This window comes from Paramormyrops kingsleyae, chromosome 17 (assembly GCF_048594095.1).
Source record: "Paramormyrops kingsleyae isolate MSU_618 chromosome 17, PKINGS_0.4, whole genome shotgun sequence".
Taxonomy (NCBI): domain Eukaryota; kingdom Metazoa; phylum Chordata; class Actinopteri; order Osteoglossiformes; family Mormyridae; genus Paramormyrops; species Paramormyrops kingsleyae.
This window is the reverse complement of record NC_132813.1, coordinates 24,121,033-24,142,590: the sequence shown is the minus strand read 5'-3', so window position 1 is coordinate 24,142,590 and position 21,558 is coordinate 24,121,033. Positions and strand designations below refer to the sequence as shown.

At 38.0% G+C, this 21,558-nt stretch overlaps 1 protein-coding gene and 1 long non-coding RNA gene across 3 annotated transcripts; one reads left to right on the top strand and one right to left on the bottom strand.

Annotated features, from left to right (window-relative positions):
- Positions 1 to 142: 142 nt before the first annotated feature.
- Positions 143 to 2,239, bottom strand: LOC111859711 (uncharacterized). The gene is made up of 2 exons (XR_011983347.1): positions 1,556 to 2,239; positions 143 to 1,258 (listed from the first exon to the last, which is right to left on the bottom strand). It is a non-coding gene; the product is annotated as an uncharacterized lncRNA (long non-coding RNA).
- Positions 2,240 to 2,313: 74 nt separating this feature from the next.
- Positions 2,314 to 19,957, top strand: tubd1 (tubulin, delta 1). 2 transcript variants are annotated; one of them, XM_023842673.2, is made up of 9 exons: positions 2,314 to 2,461; positions 2,772 to 2,958; positions 7,058 to 7,205; positions 7,813 to 8,029; positions 15,142 to 15,373; positions 15,468 to 15,632; positions 17,303 to 17,440; positions 17,593 to 17,776; positions 19,045 to 19,957. In XM_023842673.2, the coding sequence occupies exons 2-9, from the start codon at positions 2,787 to 2,789 to the stop codon at positions 19,145 to 19,147; spliced, it is 1,359 nt and encodes a 452-aa protein (XP_023698441.1). In that variant the 5' UTR covers positions 2,314 to 2,461; positions 2,772 to 2,786; the 3' UTR covers positions 19,148 to 19,957. The 2 variants fall into 2 exon arrangements, with proteins under 2 accessions (XP_023698441.1, XP_023698442.1); XM_023842674.2 differs by lacking the exons at positions 2,314 to 2,461; positions 2,772 to 2,958 and having other exon boundaries at positions 7,143 to 7,205; positions 7,813 to 7,887.
- The last annotated feature ends 1,601 nt before the right edge of the window (positions 19,958 to 21,558 follow it).

The following is a 21,558-nucleotide window of genomic DNA, read 5'->3' as shown; positions in this document are numbered from 1 at the left end:
CACAATCATTGTAATTAAAACAAGAGCAGTTGTGCTACCTTATCTGTGCGTTTTATGTTGGCTATCAGCCACGTCACAAAAAGCAAGGGGTAATGTGTAGACATTATCCAAGTGGTTTCAAATCGTCAATAACAAGCATTAATAAGTCTTTAAACAGACTCTCGCTTTTTTTATTATTAAACAACAACATATTTATAACAAACCAACACACATGTTAGGGGGTACAAAATACAGTTGTAAAGAAATATTTTGAAGAAAATATATGTTTTTAAAGTTGTAATTGCTTTTTTATTCACAGAGCGCCTAAGTGAAATATATAAATGTTCCATTTCTTTCTAGAATGAAAACAAGATGTCCTATGGAGAAATTTACACATGAGAATATGAAACAATGAAAATGACGAGATTTATCAGATATATATATATGACATCAAAACATTTGATTTTCAATAAGCACAAATAATGTGTCTCCACAAGAAAATTAAATCATCCACAATATTCATAGAGGTAAAATCACGTACATTTTGCCATTTAAGAAAAAAAAATAATAATTAAAAAAAGCCATTCTTGCAGTGAACTGCTTGTTCTTTTTGTTTAGGTAAACTCGGTGGCGGTTGTCAATTGAAGTTTGTCAACTGTGACATGTATCCAATGGCAAAAGATTCTTGAAACTGTTGACTGATTAATCCCAAAGAGGTGGCCTAAAAATTCCTCAGACAGATTGAGGCGCAGTTTCATCAGTGTAAGGAGAAGTTCCTGAGTAGGCTTGAGGGACTGTTCTGCACTAGCAGAAAGAACTGATGACACATTGCTGAACAATAACATGAAAGCCTGTAAATTGGGTAATCCTGTGAACAATTTCATCTTTCTGTCATCAAATTGTGAAGGGTCAAGAGTATGACGCTTCAACTCACTTTCTAATTTGTGAACCTTCTCCCTCAGTGATTGGCATTCAGTATTTAAAGATTTAATCTGTTCATGTAAGGAGCTGATGTCATTGTGCGTCTCCTCTGTCTGGACTTCAGTGTCTTGGACTTCTACAGCCTGTGCCCCTGCTTGTGATGCAGGACTTTGATGCAGGTTCAGAAGAGCTGTGGCAGCTAGTTCTCTACTTCTGCTGACATGTCTTTTCTTACAAACTTCTTGAGATCGTAGATATTTTTCCAGGTTGTTGACAGCCAGGTTTTGATCAGCGGTGGAGGTGAAACTAAATATACTTGGCACATAGTCAGGGTGTAGAGGATCATCACTCTTTTTTCCTGAAACAAAAAGTTTTACTAGTCATATAATATTAATTTATTTACATGGTTTCATTACTTACAATATTTGACTTGCGTATTCCACGAAGTAGGATTACAAAGGACGAAGCTAACACTAACCACCCCCCACTTTGTTTGCATAACACGCGGCAAACCATCGTGGATGTTTTTTAATAAATGCTCATAAAATCTTTACAGTTACACAGAATAGAAATGAATGATGATAAACATTTCATTGATGAGTAGTCAATACAGAATATAACCTAAGGTATGATTTTACCCAAAAATTCAGCATACCTGACACGAAATGAAAACCGCAAATCCACGTTTCCGAGCCTGGATTCCAGTTGTTTCTGCGCATCGCAGTGATCCATTTGATTCTCCTTTCTTTATTTTTCGGCAGTCTGTAAAAAGATAGCTCCGATTTCTTGCTATATCGATTTGTACAATCAGTCGCACAGCAGCTCTTCACCATTTCAAGCGCGTTTTCGTAGCATTCAAGTTGAACACCAATGCTGCCACTCAGTCTTTCTGCCACCCAGCAGGTATTACCGCAGTGACTTCCGCCTACGGTGGTGTCATGTGCATACCCTCCACACCGAAAATCCAGCAGGAATATGCTGTTATTTTTATCATTTACTTGCCAAATTTCATTTTAACGTCGCAACAGAAAAGCTTTTTTGCAGTTCAGTTTTTTTTTTAAATGAACATGGACTGTAACTATTAAACTGTCATCAAACTCTAAAGCTAAAGTAAAAGTTAAAATTGTGACGATCGATAAACTATAAAATTTGCAACAGTGCCTCTTTCCCTGTTGTAGCTGTTCTCTTTTCTTTTTTGTTTATTTGTTGTCATTTGTCAATGGTGTTTTCGTCATACTATTTTTTACATTGCAATAAAGAAGTACAAAACAATGAATACGTTGTTGTGTTTTCGAGTGCGGAAACACGCCGCATGATTATGTGCCACCTGTCCGTCTTCTGGTTCCGGTTCATATATAGTATATATGCGCATGCGGGTCTGGCGATCTTCATATGCGCCTGCGCACCTTTACACACGAGCATGCGCAGTAAGGGTATCCTTGAAGCGCGTTTTGTTTTAGACATTTTAAAAGCAGTTACGTGCTGGTGGCTATTATTCATCCTTAGTGTATTACAGCAAGTGTCGTGACCGTATGAAAACACATCGAATACATGAAAACAGGCCAGTCCAATTAAGTTTCTATTTTCAGCTGTAAAGTTGATATTCATCCTCATAAACTTCATTTTAGAATTCTGTTGTATTACGGAACATCAGCTAGTAGCTAAACACTGCTTTCTTGAATTAAACTTGTTGGATAATAATGCTTCATGACGCCATACATTTTTTTTTATTTAAATAACATACTAATTTAAACGTCAGAAGGTTTTTGTTAATTATTGGTTTCGAAAATCTGGAGGAATTATAATCGGGACAGGTTTGTAACTGTTGTACCTTACCTAATGAAAAAGGAACCTCTCTCTTATATTCATAGAATTCAGCTGTGGAGATGTCTGTTGTGACATTAAATCTCGGGCAGTGTGGAAACCAGGTTGGCCAGGAGCTGCTGAACGTCGTAAGCAACGATGCCTTTAATGCTCAGAAAAACTGCCCGGGAGTACAGGGGAAGACCTATTATGCTTGCGCCCTGGACCGATTCTTCCGGGAGGAACAGACCGGAGGTATTTTTTTTAGCAGGCACAGATTTGTTAAAAAGAAAATTAATTAATAATAAAATTATGAACAACTATCCAATCAATCGAAGCCAAATGTTTTAATCTTTTTAATACATTTTTACCCGAGAAGGGTTATATAGTGGCAGCATGCGAAACACATCTGACCCCATCTCCCTTACAGAGGCCATAAACTAGCTCATTCTGATGAAACCCGACACATTTCTAAGGCAAGTGGGAGGTGTAGTCTCTCTAGCATATCCTGTGTCTGTAAGTGGGACATGCCCAGAATGGCTTCCTTGGCAGCTGAGTAGGTGGCATCATCAGAAACTGAAGTAGCAATGAAGAAATGAACAGGGCCCCGTTTCTCGATAATGGTGACTCATACCGTCTTACCAAGACTCTAAAGATATATTTTTCGAAAGGTACAGTAGTATGCAAAAGTTTGGGCACCCCTCAATAAATAACATATTTTGGTCATTTTTTAATGGAAAAGATGTAAACACAGTCTCTCTAGGAAATGGGAAAAATGCACAATATTTTCACCAAACATTGATGCATAGTTATATGATGCATATGTCATAAATTGAACAAAGATAAAACATAAAAACATTATTATGGCACTCTGCAAAAGTTTGGGCACCCTAAGAGTTCCAAAGTCTCAGATTCTTTTTACAAGGTTTCAGACCTTAATCAGCTCATTAGATCTGATGCATGGCAACAGCTGTCATTAGTAAATGTCAGCTCGTGCCAATTTCAAAGCTTTTACACTGACTCTTCAAACCTTGTGCACACACTTGTGGACATTCAACAACCATGGGTTCCTCTAAGCAGCTGTGTAAGACTCTGAAAATGAAAGTTATTGATGCCCACAATGGAGGAGAAGGTTACAAGAAGATAGCAAAGTGTTGTCAGCTTGCAGTTTCCACAGTGAGAAGTGTAATTAAGAGATGGCAGTTCAGGGGAACTGTGGAGGTCAAGATGAGATCTGGAAGAGCAAGACAACTCTTGGAGAGAACTGTTTATATGCTGGTCAGAAAGACAAATCAAAACCCCCATTTGACTGCAAAAAAACTGCAGGAACATTTAGCAGACTCAGGAGTGGTGGTCCACCGTTCCACAAGACCTTCATGAAAGAGTCAGCAGAAGAAAACCTTACCTGCGTCCCTATCATAAAATCCAACGTCAGAAGTATGCAACAGAACATCTACAGAAGCCTGATGCGTTTTGGAAACAAGTGCTGTGGACTGATTAAGTTAAAATAGAACTCTTTGGCCATAATCAGCAACGGCATGTTTGGAGAAAAAAAGGAGCAGCATTTCATGAAAAGAACACCTTGCCAACTATTAAGCATGGGGGTGGATCTATCATGCTTTGGGGTTGTGTTGCAGCCAGTGGCACAGGAAACATTGCATGGGTGGAGGGAAGAATGGATTCCACTAAATACCAGCAAATTCTGGAAGTAAACATCACACCATCTGTAAAAAAGCTGAAGCTGAAAAGAGGATGGCTTCTACAACAGGACAACGACCCTAAACATACCTCGAAATCCACCATGGACTACCTCAAGAGACACAAGCTGAAGGTTTTGGAATGGCCATCACAGTCCCCTGATTTAAACATCATTGAAAATTTGTGGGTATACCTTAGAGCTGTGCATGCAAGAAGACCAAAGAATATTACAGAACTAGAAGCCTTTTGCAAGGAAGAATGGGAGAAAATCCCAAGTACAAGAATTGAAAGACTTTTAGCTGGCTATAAAAAGCATTTGCGAGCTGTTATATCTGCCAGAGGAGGTGTTACTAAGTACTGATTATGTAGGGTGCCCAAACTTTTGCAGAGTGCCACAATAATGTTTTTATTTTTTATCTTTGTTCAATTTATGACATAAAAAGTAACTATGCATCAATGTTTGGTGTAAATATTGTGCATTTTTTCCATTTCCTACAGAGACTGTGTTTACATCTTTTCCATTAAAAAATGACCAAAATATGTTATATGCCCAAACTTTTGCATACTACTGTACTGTATTTACTTTCCTACGTGTGTTTCCCGAACAATCTCTTAAGAGATTGCTTAAAGGAGAGCTTCTTAACTGCGACCTTAATAGGCGCCAGAACACCTGATTGGTTGACATCGATGGCTTAAGAATTGATTATTCTTTCCATGCAGCATGCTTGACTGCCATATGAGTGAAAGTGGTGTTCTTTATAAGTATAACACTGCAGGAATTCTTCAAAATAATCTCATTAATCAGAACTGGGGAGAAACTAAAATTAAAATACAGAATTAACAAATTGAATCATCTAACCATAAATGTGATTTTTGCAGATTGGGTGCACAAACCTGCCTCCCCAGATTGTAGTATCACCAGTTTATTTGTATTTATTTTGTAAAACACATGCGTGCACCAATATGTGTGTATGTCATTCAAAGTGGGACAAGCAGTGGCACAACAGCTGAATGAATATGCTTTACTGTCTTAACTTAAGAGAATGTTCTGTATGCTTCAGTACTGATACTAAAGACTATTCTAGGGTGCTTTTTTTGGGAAAATGTATTAGATAAATATGTAAATGAACCTGCAGTGTTGACTCTTATCAACCGCATGAATGAAAGTTTTGATATGCTGTGACTTTGGGACATTTAGAAAGGTGTGTACATTAAAGGGGCATCGGAAATACGGGGAACACGTCAACCCCAATATTGACAGAACCCCCCCTCTTCCAAATTAATAAATAAATACATAATCAACAGCATATTCCTTATCTTTCATTATGAATGTGTGCATTACAGAGGACAATAGCGCATTCAGAGTGCAAGGCCGAAACCTAATGATGATTGTAGTCGTGTATCAGACAAAATCATTTTATCATATGGCTCAGTTATTTATAGTTAATTGATGTTTGGTTATGAAACTGTACCCCTTAACAATGTTACTTATTTTAAATGAGCAGTATGAGCCAACAACAACAATAAGAGACAGCTAAGAGAGGCTTAGACCAACCTTAAGAAAGAAAATCTTACGGAAGATATACTTAACTATGAATTTTTCGGGGAAACAAATTGGAGCATTAAGAGACAACTTAAGGTAGAACTTATGAATGACGTAGCGTTAAGAAGGTTTTGGGAAACTGGGCTCAGCTTAACAGCCACAACATCTTTTAAAAGAGGAGATATTGTGGATAAGCAAGGTAGAAAGATGTTGGTGATATGGTGGTACTTTTTGCAGTTTAGAGTCCAACACATTTATTAAACATAATGATATGCCAAATTTATGTACAGATTACTTACTTTTGGCATCACAATACGCCTGTCATTAATATTGTAGGCATGTTATTAATCTGCTTACCAAATTGTGAGCATTAGTAAAAGCCTGTATTGTACTGAAAAGCTGGCACCCAGATAAATGTTTATGCCCTTCACCTAATGCCCTGGTGATGACTGTGTGCACCATGTAATTATGATGTGATATCGTGCAGCCCTAGAACAGATTGACCAGTGAACTGTGAGTTTCATCCAGTGTAGCTTAAGCCTCATCGTCATAGAGTTGTTAATTGTCTTCAAGACTGTAGACCCCAATCTGATCCATTTGTTGGTCTTAGTCTCTCAAGGCTTAGTTTAACAGTGGTGTTACCTCTAGCCTTCCATAGGAGATGCTCTTCCATCCATGTAATTCCCTGTCCATGCAAGTCACTAACAGGTTTGGGGACAAGACACACCATAACTGGAGGTCAGCACTCACCCTAAATGACTTTGTGTGCCCTGCCCAGAAGAGAATTACCTTGATTCACCCCTCCAACTAAGTCTGAGTGTAGTGTTTCCTGGTGAACACTTGGAGGGCCATCCATGTAACCTGGCTGGAGTAAATCCGAAATGGCAACGTAGAGCTATTATGTGGGCTCACTACTACCAAAATGAAAGGTAGAGTTCAGGTGCAGTGCCATATGAGCAAAAAGGACTTGGATGAACCAAAGCCACATGGACAACACAGCTCAGACTGGTGATCTAGGTGATATATGTCAATGAGTGTGTATAAACTGATTCTTTCATTCTGCTGGTTCATACTCAGTAACACAATTAATGTGTGTTTTATTTTTTGACACAGAACTTGCTGCACGGGCAGTCCTTATTGACATGGAACCCAAAGTTATTAATCATGCCATTGCAACAGCAGCAAAATCTGACATGTGGAAGTATGGTGATGGGTCTTACTTCTGTGAAAAACAAGGCTCGGGAAACAACTGGGCCAAAGGGTAAGGATGTCATCAGGTAGTTATTCATCCATTGATCATCCATACCTGTTATCAAGGAAAGGATTGTGCTGAGCCTGGAGTCAATCTCAGGAAGCACAGGATCTTAGATGGGGCACTCAAGACTGGATGCCAAACTCACAAAATTACATAGTAAGGGCAATTTAGAGACACCATTTCACCTAAAGGCATGTTTTTAGACTGCGGGAAGAACCCCGAGTTCCCAGAAATCTACATAAACATGGTAAGAAAATGCAAATTCAGAGCACACACAGCTGGTAATGGGCATAATTGCCACAGCCTTTAAGGTATGAGGCCATAGTCAAACCAGTGAGCTATATCATGACACCTTGGCTTCGTTATTTATATTCTAAATCAACAGGTATTTCAGTTACATAGGAGAGTATCACATGTACTGTTTCTGATGGTGTTCTGTAATCTACTGACCTGCTGTGGTCATAGTATACTTCATCCTACTACTGTTGGCCAGTTAAATATTTTCTTCTATAGCCAGTCTTAAGAACTTTGAAGTGTATACATTTCCTCCATAAAAGAGCAGTAAACATTGGCATTGTATTTTTATATTGCACATTGGCACTGTTTCTTACAGGTTCTGTGTTCATGGGCCCCAGCATGAGGAGGCTGTGGTTGAGCTGGTCCGGAGAGAGGTGGAGCGCTGTGACAGGTTGGCAGGCATTCTGACCATGATGAGCGTAGCTGGAGGCACTGGCTCTGGCATGGGCACTTATATCACCCAATGTCTCCGAGACATGTACCCACATTCCTTTATCCTCAATCACCTGACCTGGCCCTATAGTACTGGTGAGGTAAGGAGCAATAGGCTATTAGAAGGCCCATTCAGTATAAAAACATGCAGTACTCATAATGTGACATTAGAGAAATAGGAACTCCAGACTGAATTAAGAAAAATTAGTGTGTGTGTGTGTGTGTAAATAGCGCTGCAGAACAAATGAAGAGACCACTATATTTTTAAACAAATCTGCATTTTTAAATCCTGGTTTCATGGTGGTTCTGCTGGCAGAAGGCTATGCTGAGCAGCAGGTTGCTTCCAGGTTCAAAATTTCTAAGACAGCAGTACACAAGAATAAGGTGAAGCAGGAGACACTGGGAATGACCAAAACCCAGCAAGCTAGAGGGTGGGAGCGACATTCTAATGCCAGAGATGACCATTAGTTTATTCTCATTAATTGTAGGATGACATCAAGTGACCTTCAAAAGGAATAGGAAACATTAAGTGGAGGTGTGAGGTGCACTGCTAGGACAGTTCGTATCAGGCTCCTAGATGCAGGACTGAAACCTTATAAAGCAGGGAAGAAGCATTTCATTAATTAGAAACAGAGAAACAAGCTGCAGTTTGCAAAAAAAAAACATATTATTCACAGAAGCACACCCAGAAGTTGAGAAGTGAAACAAAAAATTGTCCTGTGGTCTGTTAATTTTTTTCAATGGCTGTGTGTATATATTCAGCAGGCAAAACAAATAGTTTTGAAATTTATTATTGAATATGCAAACACAAAGACAGTTAAGAACATCTAAACCAAGGGCAATGCATCTGTAGACGTGTGTACTACAAAACTTAACAGATGCTTATTGGCATGTTGTCAACATATATATGTAGGGGAGCTTTTCCACCACTCCAAGTACCATACTACTACTTTCGGTACTTTCCCTTTTTCATTGACTTGAGCCCGTGATCCTTCCCAGTTGCCACCCATAAATAACCATAAATAATCAATGCCAATGAACTGCATGCTCATATAATACGCAAATAGAGCCTTTCTGGTTGCAAAGGCAGATGATAGCAGCTGTAAATAAAAGCCAAAAAAGAGGAATTTTAAAGTGTGTGGTAGGACCACAACAAAATGTTATATTTCTGGGTCCAATCACATTTATCTCAAACAAGAAAATGTTTAGAAGTACATTTTCTAACGATTTCTAACGATATATATGTATATATTGCACAGCTGTTTTTTAGAACTTTTGCACTATTTAGCCTTTCAGATTACATACCAAACTGCATTTCATACCTTGACCTTTATTATCATTGCATAATCTTAAAAAATGTGTTGAATGGCAATACATAGCTGCAGTACTACAACAAATTCCGTCACCTCTACAAAAACGCCCCACTCAAAAAACTGATCTGAATATAGAGAGAAAGACTCGCTGCGCTCAGGGCCAGTGTGACTGTAGCTGTCAGAGACAAACCCACATCTTCGCCCTCAGACTTAAACATAAAGGATTGCACTGTTATGCGGTGTTGTGCTAGAGCAGTTGGGAGATACTGATGTGATATGTGAAAGTCAAAATGAAAAAATCATGTCAATGTCATGTCGGTATCACAGATGACTTATTTATTAATAAAATGAAATGGCTTTCGGTTTACAAAAGTAGTTTAATTAGCACTCATTTCATTGTCTACATCTACTGCTATACACTATACTGTTCGTAGCCCAAGAAACCTTCAATCTGATTTGGCGCTGAGAAAGGCGCTCTTTCCCTAGAATAAAAATTTTACCTTTCACACTTTCACTCAGTTTTAATGCCATGTTTCACACTTTCACAGTGTTACTTAATAAGCAGTGTTCTGCAGAAATTAATTTAAGATGCATTCATATTTATAATCGGTAAACAATGGCTACAAGTATGATTTATGATTTACTTGAACAAGCCTCTGACGTGTAGACTAAATCTACCTGAATGTCACCTGAATGTGTGTTTTAATGGAAGGAATCAAACCATTGTTTAAAGGAGTTAACTTGGTCAGTCCTACAAATTTGCTTAAATTGCCGACCTAGAAATAGTGCAGAATTTTAAATATTTCTTCATTCTGCTGCATGCCATAACTTGTTTATACATGGTTCTGATTATTTCCAGGTTTACAGTAAAGTATTTTTGATATGGTGTCAGGCTTTTGAACCCCACTGTGTATTTGAGCTGTCATGATTACTTAATGGAACTCTATTGCTCAATTTTTAAAAAAACATTGATGAAAATTTGCTTTCTCAATTATTTAGCAATATGGTAGGAGGAATATGGAGCTAGCAGATGAGGGCCTAAATAATGAGTGAAAGCCTCAGTTCAGTAGAAAAACTTCACATTAAAAGTAAAAGAGAAAGAAGGTATTATCATGATTAATCACAGCCTATTATTGTGATTTACTGGATCAATTCTTTTAATTGATTGACACCACTGATTTTTCAAAATGTGTAGTTCACAAGTGTCAGACTCCAGTCCTGGGGGGGCGGAGCCCTGCACATTTTTGGGTTTCCCCTCGTTTAACACACCTGATTCAACTTCTTGTGCTAATTACCACATAGCTGTTGAGCTGAATCATTTGTGGTGGAACAGGGAAAGAACTAAGCTACACAGGGCTGTGGCCCTCCAGGACTGCAGTTTGACACCCCTGGTGTAGTATATTTAGGACTTGGCATCTTTCAACATTTTTCCATAACAATTCCCAAAGGATACTTTGATTATGATATTGGTTCCCAAACAATTCTTTTTTCAATACCAATATGTTTTTAAATCAATTTCAACCACAACAAAAATACAAGTTCAGATGATCTTGCTTACACACACGTGCATACACATACACACCTGGGTGTCTCTCTGGGTGTTTCATGTGATATACGATGATTTGGTCAGCCACTATATGAGAAGCATATTTGCAAATCGCACTGGTGCACCTAGTTGTAATAGTTGCACTTTCCTCAAAAATGGTCACAAAATGCAACTAAATGATCGCAGTCTGGAACTGTCTAGAGCCACACTTTTGGTTTCTTACAATACTTGATTTCTTAGATTTTTTTTTTTTTTACACTACACGGATGAACAAAAACAACATCACACACGTGAACCAGTTCACAAATTTGTCTCTGGGCAAATGTTTTTCATTCTATCCTTTATAACGTGTTTGTGAAATGTTATGTTAGACAGCCAGCCAGCAGCAACTTTTGATCTTTACACAAGTATGATGCGTGCTTATCAGCTCACAGACGCTGAAATACACTGGGTATCAAAACTTGGCATCGAAAGGTAATTTTTTTCTATCCTCAATAGGATCGGAGCATTTTGGTCATTACCACAAAATTACCAAAGTTCGGTACCCAGCCCTAGGCATATTGTGTGAGTGACAAACTGGAATTGATTAAATTTTAAAACAGATCTCCACAAAATTGAGGGCAGCAACACGTATTAATTAAAAAGGTACCATCTTGTGAACACAGCCATCTGTCATCTAAACTTATTCCGTGGATCTTTTTGCAAACTTCTCAGGAAAATTGTATAGGTCACTGATTCTAAAAGTGTGGGGCATGAGGTGATTTTCTGAATACATATATATCTACAATTCTGTCTGTGGTAGTCTCGTAGCTAGTCTATGAAATGTATCATAAGGATTTTGGTGAAATTCTAGGAAAATTTTATGTGTAGGGTTTTTTTTTTTTGAAAAGGTGTGGAGAGTGCATAAGATATGCTTGTAATAATATTTTCTTTACACTGCAATATTTTTATTCTGCTAAATTTATCACGCAAACTGCTTCAAAGTCACCGGATAAATGTTTTTATGCACTCAAACCAGAAACTTTGCTCTCAAGTGTGTATATGTATGTCTGTGTGTCTTAGTATGAGTGAAAAGTAGTGTGATCAGCCACATTTATTCATACAGAATGTGAGTGCAGCCATCAGGCAAGATAAAGTCACTTGTTCACTAGTATTCCTTGTTGTTTTGTGGGTGGACAAAGTATTGCTATTTACTTGTGGCACTTAGCCATAGTCGAAATCAGTGGTGACATATGGAAGAACAGGTGGTTATTCTCACGAAATCTTGGTATCAAAGACTTCAAACATGAAGTTTTAAAAAATACTTGCATCAACAAATTTTGTTTTTAGCCATTAATAACAAGGTCTGAAGTGTTTGTAAAGGTAAACTTAAAATCATTTACACATAATGTAACACATTTTTTAACATACAGACGCTCCTCTACATACGAACTTTCAACTTACGAACTTTCACACATACGAAAGAAGAGGACAGTAAGTCCAAATTGTGTTCATTGGGCTCCCGTTTCCTGTCCACAACATAATTTTTTTTTCTGTGCACCAATTCCGCCTAGTACAACTTCTGGCGGCTACTCTTGATGCACAGCAGCGTAGCGCGTATACTCCCAGCATCCCAGTTCTTAGTACTTGCGTATACCCTTAAAATGATGTTGAATGACGACTTGCAAACATTTCAAGTTGAGAATAGACGTTCGGAACGTATCTCGCTTGTAAGTAGAGGAGCGTCTGAATTTCATAAAACAAGTCCTTAAAAATCTCATTGCAACAGTCTGAAAACTTCAAGACCATCAAGAAAGCCAATGCATTTTTTCACAATTGCTTATTAACAGCCTTGCTTAGTTACTTGAAACTCTGAAATAAAATTTCATTGAAACGTGATACATTTCTTAAATAATGTGGCAAACCTGAAGGAGCATAAAATATAGATTCCTCTCATGCATTTAAAAGCAAACTACTATTTTTTTATTTAAGTTCAATCAAGTTTATTTTGTTTCAAAACTACATAACATACCTTGGCTAAAACAGAGAACATACAAAAAACATCATCATAGTTTTGTCCTGTCACCACCACAACACTTCCTGCTACCCTCGCTATGCAGCTTCTATTTCCAGTGTTTTACACACGTTTGATTGTGTCCAGATCTACTCACAAGGATAGTAAGATCTGACACTTGGAACTGTCTGTTTGTTATTTCCTTATGGAAAAAAATATCAAGATGTATATCATATATTGCCATTCAGCTAAAAAAATATCGAGATATAATTTTTGGTCCATAATCACCCAGCCCTAGGTTTTGGTTTAGGCATAGCATTAGCAGCATTAGTAATTGTCAAAGGAAGGTCCTCACAAGGATAGTAAGATGAACATTTGCGCGTGCGCTTCCTATAGTAGGGACTGAATGGCTTACAGACTGTGTGGTCATCACAGTACAAACTAAATTACTTATGATTGCATATGTGAATGTGTGGTTTTGTGGTAGATGCATGTACACTTTCTAACACTGTTATTTATTTCCTATGTATTTGCTAATTACTCTTACTGTAGACTGTCCGGTCCCTAACCTCTTTCTTTCCGTCCTTTTGTAGTCGTCCCAGCAGTTCTGACTGTATGTAAACTTTCTGAATTTTGTCATCCTAGCCTTCACTAAAGCTTTTTTTTAAATGTCTGCAATGAAAGTCATAAAGCAAAATATCAGCAACTAATTAATAACAGCAAAATTAATAATTGATAAGAATTTTGTACATTCCTATAGAAGTATTTCAGTATATAGTGTGAATGACTAAATTCTCATTACTGAAACAAAAGTTCTCTCTACCGCAACTGGCCTTGTAGTGGTAAGATAGAATGGTGTTGAGGAGGATGAGGAACCTTAGCATGTCTTGCTAACAATAGAGAAAAGTCAGGATGACTAAACAAATTTTTATTCAGTGTGCATAATTAGACATTAATGACATTAGACGTTAACCTAAAGTTTTTCTAAATGTGGAAAACTACCTGTATTGGTAATGATAATCAATACTGTCGTGTACACAGTCTGACAAGATAGTGTCTAACTTTTAATTGAAGAAATACAGAGACAACTGCTTACCTGGTAGCCAACTTGAAGGTACTGGCAGTTGAGCTGCTTCTTTCACAATGAAACATCATTTAAAATTTTGTCTCTGTGTGTAAACAATCTTTTAAAAGTTGCAGAGGATGAGAACATGCAATGGACACTTCATTTTCTCTCAATATTTTTATTATTACAATTAATTTATGTACTTTTAATATTTTTTTCTGTCATTTTAAAACCGCTGTTAGAACATCCATAGATTTTTTTTTGGAACATTGTTATTTTACCCTGTGTAAATTATAACACAACATACCTTCAGACAGAGCTTTGTGGTAATGAGAATTTTAGCAGAAAATGCAATAAAATATAAAAATATGTGTTTATTTCTTTAAACGAGAGTGATTAATGTTTAACCATTCAGTTCTGCTATCAGGCAAGATAAAGTTACTTGTTTGCCACTATTTCTGGTTGTGTTGGTTTTCCACTGGTGTAAAAGCTGGTACCAGTGCCAAATGACATCACAATGTGAAGCGGGGTATTTTATACTGAATTTGGAAAATGGCTGTAGTGTATTATAGGGCTAGACGATGTGTGATATTAATACCAACATATCGTGTTATGCAAGTCTTACATCGCAAGTCAGTTAGATTAAGATCTAGCTTTTTCTTCCATTCAATTTGACATGGATATTGTAGAACAGAAAGTTTAAGTCTCGCTAAAACTACTGTGCTGTCTATTTATTATTATACAAGTTTATTATACAAAATACTTTATTTCTTGATATGCTATCCTGATCTTGTTGCATCTGTTCTTCCGACCAGATCACAAGTAAAACTTGTGTCACTTCATTTGTCCATGCATCCATTATTATTAATTTGGTTAATTTTTACATCTCTGATGTAATAGGTCAACCCGTAAAAGCCATAGGAGCCATATCGCTATCTATCGTAGCGGTGACAAACATACTTTGGTCAATAAATCGATTCCCCTCCCATGCATGTATACTGGGACAAGGACAGCAGTCCGAATAAATCGTGTAGTCCAGCTATAACCGTAGCTCAACTTAGCTGTGCATGTAAACGTACTGACTGTTTGGTTTTATCTAGCTATCTGGTGCTAAACCAATTCAAGTTATGTGAACATTTATAATATACAATATTAATTGTATATTAAAAAAATATAACAATAATATATCATGTAGCACTTTAGAAGTTATGACACCTTGAAGTGTTTGTTGCAAAAGCAATTCCAGCAATTGATTTTGAGCAGGAAAGTTATATTTGCATTCTTTTGTATCCTAGGTGATTGTCCAGAACTATAACTCTGTTCTCACGCTATCCCATCTGTACCAGTTATCTGATGGCATGTTGGTCCACGAGAATGACACAGTGCACAAGATCTGTGCTCAGCTCATGAACATTAAGCACATTTCCTTCAGCGATATCAACAAGATCATTGCTCACCAACTGGGTAGTGTGCTTCAGCCGGCAGATGTGGGAGGAACACAGAGTGATTACAGCCGAAACCCAGTGGGTGAGCATACCTTTCATTATTTCAGTCACAAGCACACCAGTGTGCACATATTTTATATAGCCACGATACAGTAATGTGTGTTCCTTGTGCTCAGGTGATCTCATGAGCAGCCTGGCGTGTCATGCTGAGTACAAACTTCTCAGCATGAGTGCCATCCCCCACATGTCCAGCTCCTCCTTGGCCTACAGCTCCTTCACCTGGCCTGGCCTGCTCAAGCACCTGCGGCAGATGCTCATTGCTAACGCCAGAATGGAGGAAGGCAAGGACCACCTCATAGTGCCACAATTGCATCTTGCTGGAAAAAAATACTACTATTATACTTGGCAAAGTAGTAGCTTATTGGTAGGACTGTTGCCTCATACCTTTTTCTATAACCCCTTCAGGGTCAGGCCGGGTTATTAAAAAGTATTAACTCAAATTAGGCAAAATTTTTAAAGGTATTAAAATATTAAATGTTATTTCCTGAGACATTATTTTTATTAGGTAAATCATTATACCTAATATTCATTAGCATGAATTTACTCCTTTTGTAAAGCACCTGGGAACCACTGCACTTTACCTGAATGAAGCATATTTTGTGTGACATAAGTTGTTGGTGCGTTGTCAGTGTATGACTTGCAAGAAGGCTATTAGTAGGTTGGAAAATGGAAAAGTGTTATTTTTTTCTGAGAAAGATTGAAAGATTTTGAGTCTTGATTGAAACCTGTTGCTGGTAATGACAGAGTCATTACACATTAATTTATTGTACATTTCACTTATATGCCAATCTGTACATTCTTTCCCAACCAGTTAGGTGGTTCATGGCTTAAAATGTTCTTGTATTCCCTGGACTTACATATGTTGTAATACCCAGGAATACATGTGGTTTTCTTCTGGTCCATCACTGTTGCTTTGGTTTGTAAGGCGATAACTGAAAAAGTGTTTGGGTGTGGAACGGGAACAGATTACATTTTGAGACAGATCACCCAAAAATTGAGGCAGCACCACATAGTGATAGAAAAAAGGCACTTTAGACACTACATCTCATTAAGATAAGTCAAAAAGTTTTTGATAAATATTAAGCAAGTGACTGAGTTGTCTGGGGAGTACAATAGGCGGCTTTCCACCAAAGTTTAGGAACATAGTTCCTGGCCTGTCTACAAATGTTCCTGGGCTGTCTTGACCAGGAACTTTTGTAGTTCCTGGCCAGTGTTTTTTTTACACAATAGGAACTATGACCTTTATGTTAAATAAGCTTGGGAGACACAGAGAGCTTGTAGGTTAAACGTTACACATTAATTTCATATGATTCTACACTGCCACCCCAAAGCATTGGAAGTTGAATGTGTCATTTTGTTAGTTATTTGGGGGATCAGTTGTGCGGTCTGAAAATATGGAACAAATTGTGTCCCATTTTGGGTAAACTGGAACACATTTATATTTATTTATGCAGCCCGTGACATGTTTATAATAAATAAATAAATCTGGCCAACAGAGCAATTAGTATTCTACAAAATAAGAAACGATATAACGTTATTCTGCTAATAAGTGCTGGCAACTGTCACCGCCAACAGCAGCGATATTAGACAATCATCCTTTTTATTGGTTATTGATCAAATTTTCCAGTGCTGTAATTTGAAGACACAAGCAAAATAGGTATTTATCAATGCATTTAATGTAATGAAGATACAACAATAATTCCATCAGCTAAATTTTTGCTCCACTACCTCTGTCTCTTTGTTAGCACTGGTGCTTTTGACCAACCAGTCAGCAAAGTTTATCTCCATAAGCCCCACCCAGTAGTTCTTGGTCGAGCAAAAAATGTACCAACTCTGGAGTTGGAACTGAAAAAAACTTCAGGAACTACCACCCAGGCGAAGTTCCTGCTTTCCAACATCCCCCCTTCCTAGTTGCCCACTGTTATGTATCCCAAATTGTTTTCCTTCATAGGAATTGATTGGCAGGTGTGTGTTCCCCCTGTGAGACAGGGAGCAGAACGAACAAGAGAAATCAAGCAACTGCAATTTAACACTTCTCTTGCTAATCTGCTGATATTGCGAGGGAAGGATGTCTCCTGTGCTGACTCAGGTAAGAAAGCTTTCACCCAGTGAGGATCTTTATGCCCTGATGAAACACCAAACCTTTAGTCAGTGTTTGTGGCAATATTAATATAACTTCATGCATCGCTCCTTCTGAGATCGCAATTAGCATTATTTATGCTATGTCTTTCTTTGGCTTAGGGGCCTTTCTGCACCCCGGCCTGTATTCCTCCTGGCTACCACCAGAGGCTGCTTTTAGAACATGGAGTTCCCTCATGCCTTTTAATGGATATGAGAAATCTGCCACTCTGATCAGCAACAGTCAGTCTCTCCTGCAACCCTTGAACAAGATGGTGGGAAAAGCATGGAACATGTTTGCCTCCAGGTAAGGATGTTTTTATGGCGATGCAACACAACTGAGCTGCATATATGATTAAACACAACATTGTATGAGACACTTATAATCACTGTGTACACACAAAGAAGTAATACATGTCTACTGGAGTAACTGAACAAAAGAGAAAGGTTGTCTTTACTGTATTTGGAAGATACCCTTGTCCAAACTACATCCTTTTCTCCTACATATAAGTACTATATATATATGTATATATATATATATATTAGTGCTGTCAAACGATTAAAATTTTTAATCAGATTAATCACAGGGTTGCTGTGGATTAATTCCGATTAATCACGATGAAATATCATTCATTTTTAATCTATATTAATCACATTTAATTTAGCATGAGCAGACAGACTCAAGAAAAAGGGGAATATACGTATATGCACATAACATGTTTATTGAACATCTTAAACATGAGTCGGATGCATTCCATCTGCCACAGAAGTGCAATACCATGGACCCATATCAAAAAGCAAGAATTTTTTTGCTTAGCCGGACAACTTCTCAGATTTAAGAAACCTCAGTTTAAATGGTCTTTATCCTCGTTCACTTACAATTAGCCCGAACTACCGTAAATCTGACAAATAATCCGACTAATCATGAAAATCCAACTCTAGCCCGTTTAATTGCCATTGTTAACAATATCAGTTGATAACACATTACGCGCGGTGCTTTACATATAAAACTCTGTAGCAACACGTCCACAGACGGTACAGTGTGTGCGCCCGATTTAATGAGCCACAAATGAGAAGTAGTGCTTAAACAATATAAAACTACAACTTTCCCTTCTGTTGATAAAAGGCGCAGCCATCGGGATCCTCTGTGCTGCTCCGAGATATTTCTCGGATCGCCGAGAAACGGGAGCGCGCATGCTGTCACTTCCAGCTTCAAAACTCGGAATCACACTCGGAATACGAGTTCCCAGGACAAATGGAACGCACCAAAACTGCCCGAAATAGGTTGACAGAGACATTTCAGGGATTTTGAGTCATTCTGCGCTGCAGATGGGTTAATTGCGTTAAAATTTTTATTCAGATTAATCATGATGATAGATTAATCCGCGTTAACCCGTTAATTTTGACAGCCCTAATATATATATATATATACACACACACACACAAACTCGAATTAAGGTACCACTGTATATATAGAGTTTAGCTCCCACTGGACTTGCTGCTTGTAAATAGCTTGTTTGGTAATTCACGGCGAGTGACATGCATAATGTAAGCTGTTTATCTCTGGTCCTGCAGAGCCTATATTCATCAATACACTAGGTTTGGAATCTCAGAGGAGGACTTTCTGGACAGCTTCACAGCCCTGGAGCAGGTCATCTCTAGCTACACATGCCTGTAGTCACAAATCATTCCATCTCCAAGTTTCTGTGACTGAGGCAGCCATACTTGATACTGGTCAAACTGGTGGTGTAGTTTGGGGTAACCTAGCTGAGGGAGGCCCCTGATGATTTCCAGATATTAGAGTGTCCTTGACATGCCTACTTCTTCAACTGTTGTTTTGTGAAAAATGTCTTCTGATATAACTGGGCTTGATCACATCTCACAAGGTTGCTGTTATAAGTGACAGTTAAAATTAAGATGAACAAAAGCAGTGAATACACATTTCAAATAAAACTGGTTCACTGAACTTAAAATATTTTAACTAAATATTGCTTTAAATTGGGGGCAGCATGGTGGTGTAGTTGTTAGCACTGTTACATCACATCTCTGGGCCTGGGATTTAAGTGTCTGCCCTGGAGCCATGTGTTCGGGGTTTGCGTTTTCTCTCTGTGTTGTTATGGGGTTTCTTCTGGGTTCTCTGGTCCCCCCACCACTGTCTAAAAACATGGTAAGGTTAGAGTTGCCAAATTCCCCATAGGTATGAATGTGTGGGTGCATGGTGTATATGCCCTGCGATGGGTTGGCACCTCATCCTCGGTAATTCCCGCTGCACTCACTGTTGGATAGGCTCCAAACCCCTGCAACTCTGCATAGGACAGATGTTATAGAAAATGGACTGCTTTAAATTAAAGTAGTACTTTGTCTGTGCGTGTTTTTAGAGGTGTACTTAAATCTGAGTTTCATGATTGTTTTCTCTTGACCACATGTGATTATGCGATTATTTTGTATTTTCAGATAAAAGAATAGCACTTGGTTGTGTGTTCATTAACATTAAGTGTGTTGGATTCTTTTTAACTGTTAACTGTACAATGCCAGAAATGCAATCAAATTGAAATGGTTCCTGAAGCAATACATCCCACTTAAATTGGGTCATTCCATGTCAAATCATTACACTTTCGGACCTCATCGTCACGGATTTTAACATAACTTGGCATGCTGATTTGTTCACATGAGTAACTCGTGAAACCGAAATTGGGTGTATCTAGGATCAATATTGAGGGAGATTTAAGCAAACAAAGTTTTAACTTATTGGGGGGGAGGGGTATGAATTTGACTGGCTATATTTACCTTAATGTAAGCTGCACAGAAGTGGTCCATATATTGTTTTAAAGCTATTGTCCAGCTCTATAGATTGAACAAATAATATTCCATCCCCATATAAATAATTACTATGTAATACCCGATTAATTATTAAAAATTCAATAACAAAAAAACCTATATTTCAAAATTGATCAGTTTTTTTACTAAACCTAGATCATAATGTCATGAACATCTCCAGAAAATTTGGTCTTTGGTTTTTAAGGTGTTTTAAGGTGAGATATCTTGACGTAAGGGTAGCGTCACATGGTTTCATATCACTAATGGGCCTTTTTAATGGCAGCCAAACTGACATGAAATAGTATAACAAGCACAGGTATAATTAATAACATTAATTAAGATTACAAATATACTACCGTGAAATTTAATGGGAGCTTCATTAATGTCATTGCAGACACCTGTACTTGCCTTACTATTGAAAAGGCACACATGGCTAGTAAATATGGCTAATAAATGTCCTGCATTCATCAGAGGTGAGGTGTAAGTGCACACAGTGGCTGCATATGATAATTGGTGGCTAAGATGTGTTGAAGAAACTATGCCCAGCACTGGACAGTTGACACTATAGAACTGGACAATAGCTTTAAAATAATATAAGGACCACTTCTGTGCAGCTTACATTATGGTAAATATAGCCAGTCAAAATCATACCGATGAGCACACTCCCACCGGCGGACAGAAAGCGCGCGTTGGAAAATATGTCGCGTCAACCACCTGAAAATATCTGCGTTTTTTAAAGTCCAGAAACATACAATGCAGTGACAAAAGCTGCACACTTTGTGGATAATTGCCATAAAAAGAAATATTCTGATGTTTAGGTCAGTTGTTATATTGACTGCTGTCATTAAAAGAAACACATGAAAACCATGAATCTTGTCGACCTAGGGGAAGTCCCATTAATAATAAAAATAGTACTCAATCCCTGTCCTGGGCTCCAGTGGGGTTCCTGATATTACAAAAAATGCATCTGTACTAGGATGATAATAGGTGTCAACGGTCGTGTCTTTACATGAATTCAGTATCTAAGCAGATAATGTGAACATTGTGGATTGTTCTGTCATTGTTAGTCACCACCAAATTTTTTAATTATGTTATTGGTTATGACTTTATCCTCAGAAGTTGCTCTCTTGGAAAGGCTGATGTCAATTAGTTTCTGCCAAGTAAAGGAGCCATACAACCTTCTCATACCCACAGATTTCTAACCATGCATAATTGTATTCCCTAGACCAGGGGATCCCAAACTTTTCAGCTCATGACCCCCAAAGTAACCGT

What these genes read in the sequence shown, in the direction of transcription:
- tubd1 (XM_023842673.2), top strand. Translation starts at nt 2,787, where the DNA reads ATGTCTGTTGTGACATTAAATCTCGGGCAGTGTGGAAACCAGGTTGGC. An exon ending in GGAAACAACTGGGCCAAAGG is followed by an intron (nt 7,206 to 7,812) that starts GTAAGGATGTCA and finishes TGTTTCTTACAG; the next exon opens with GTTCTGTGTTCATGGGCCCC. An exon ending in TGGAACATGTTTGCCTCCAG is followed by an intron (nt 17,777 to 19,044) that starts GTAAGGATGTTT and finishes CTGGTCCTGCAG; the next exon opens with AGCCTATATTCATCAATACA.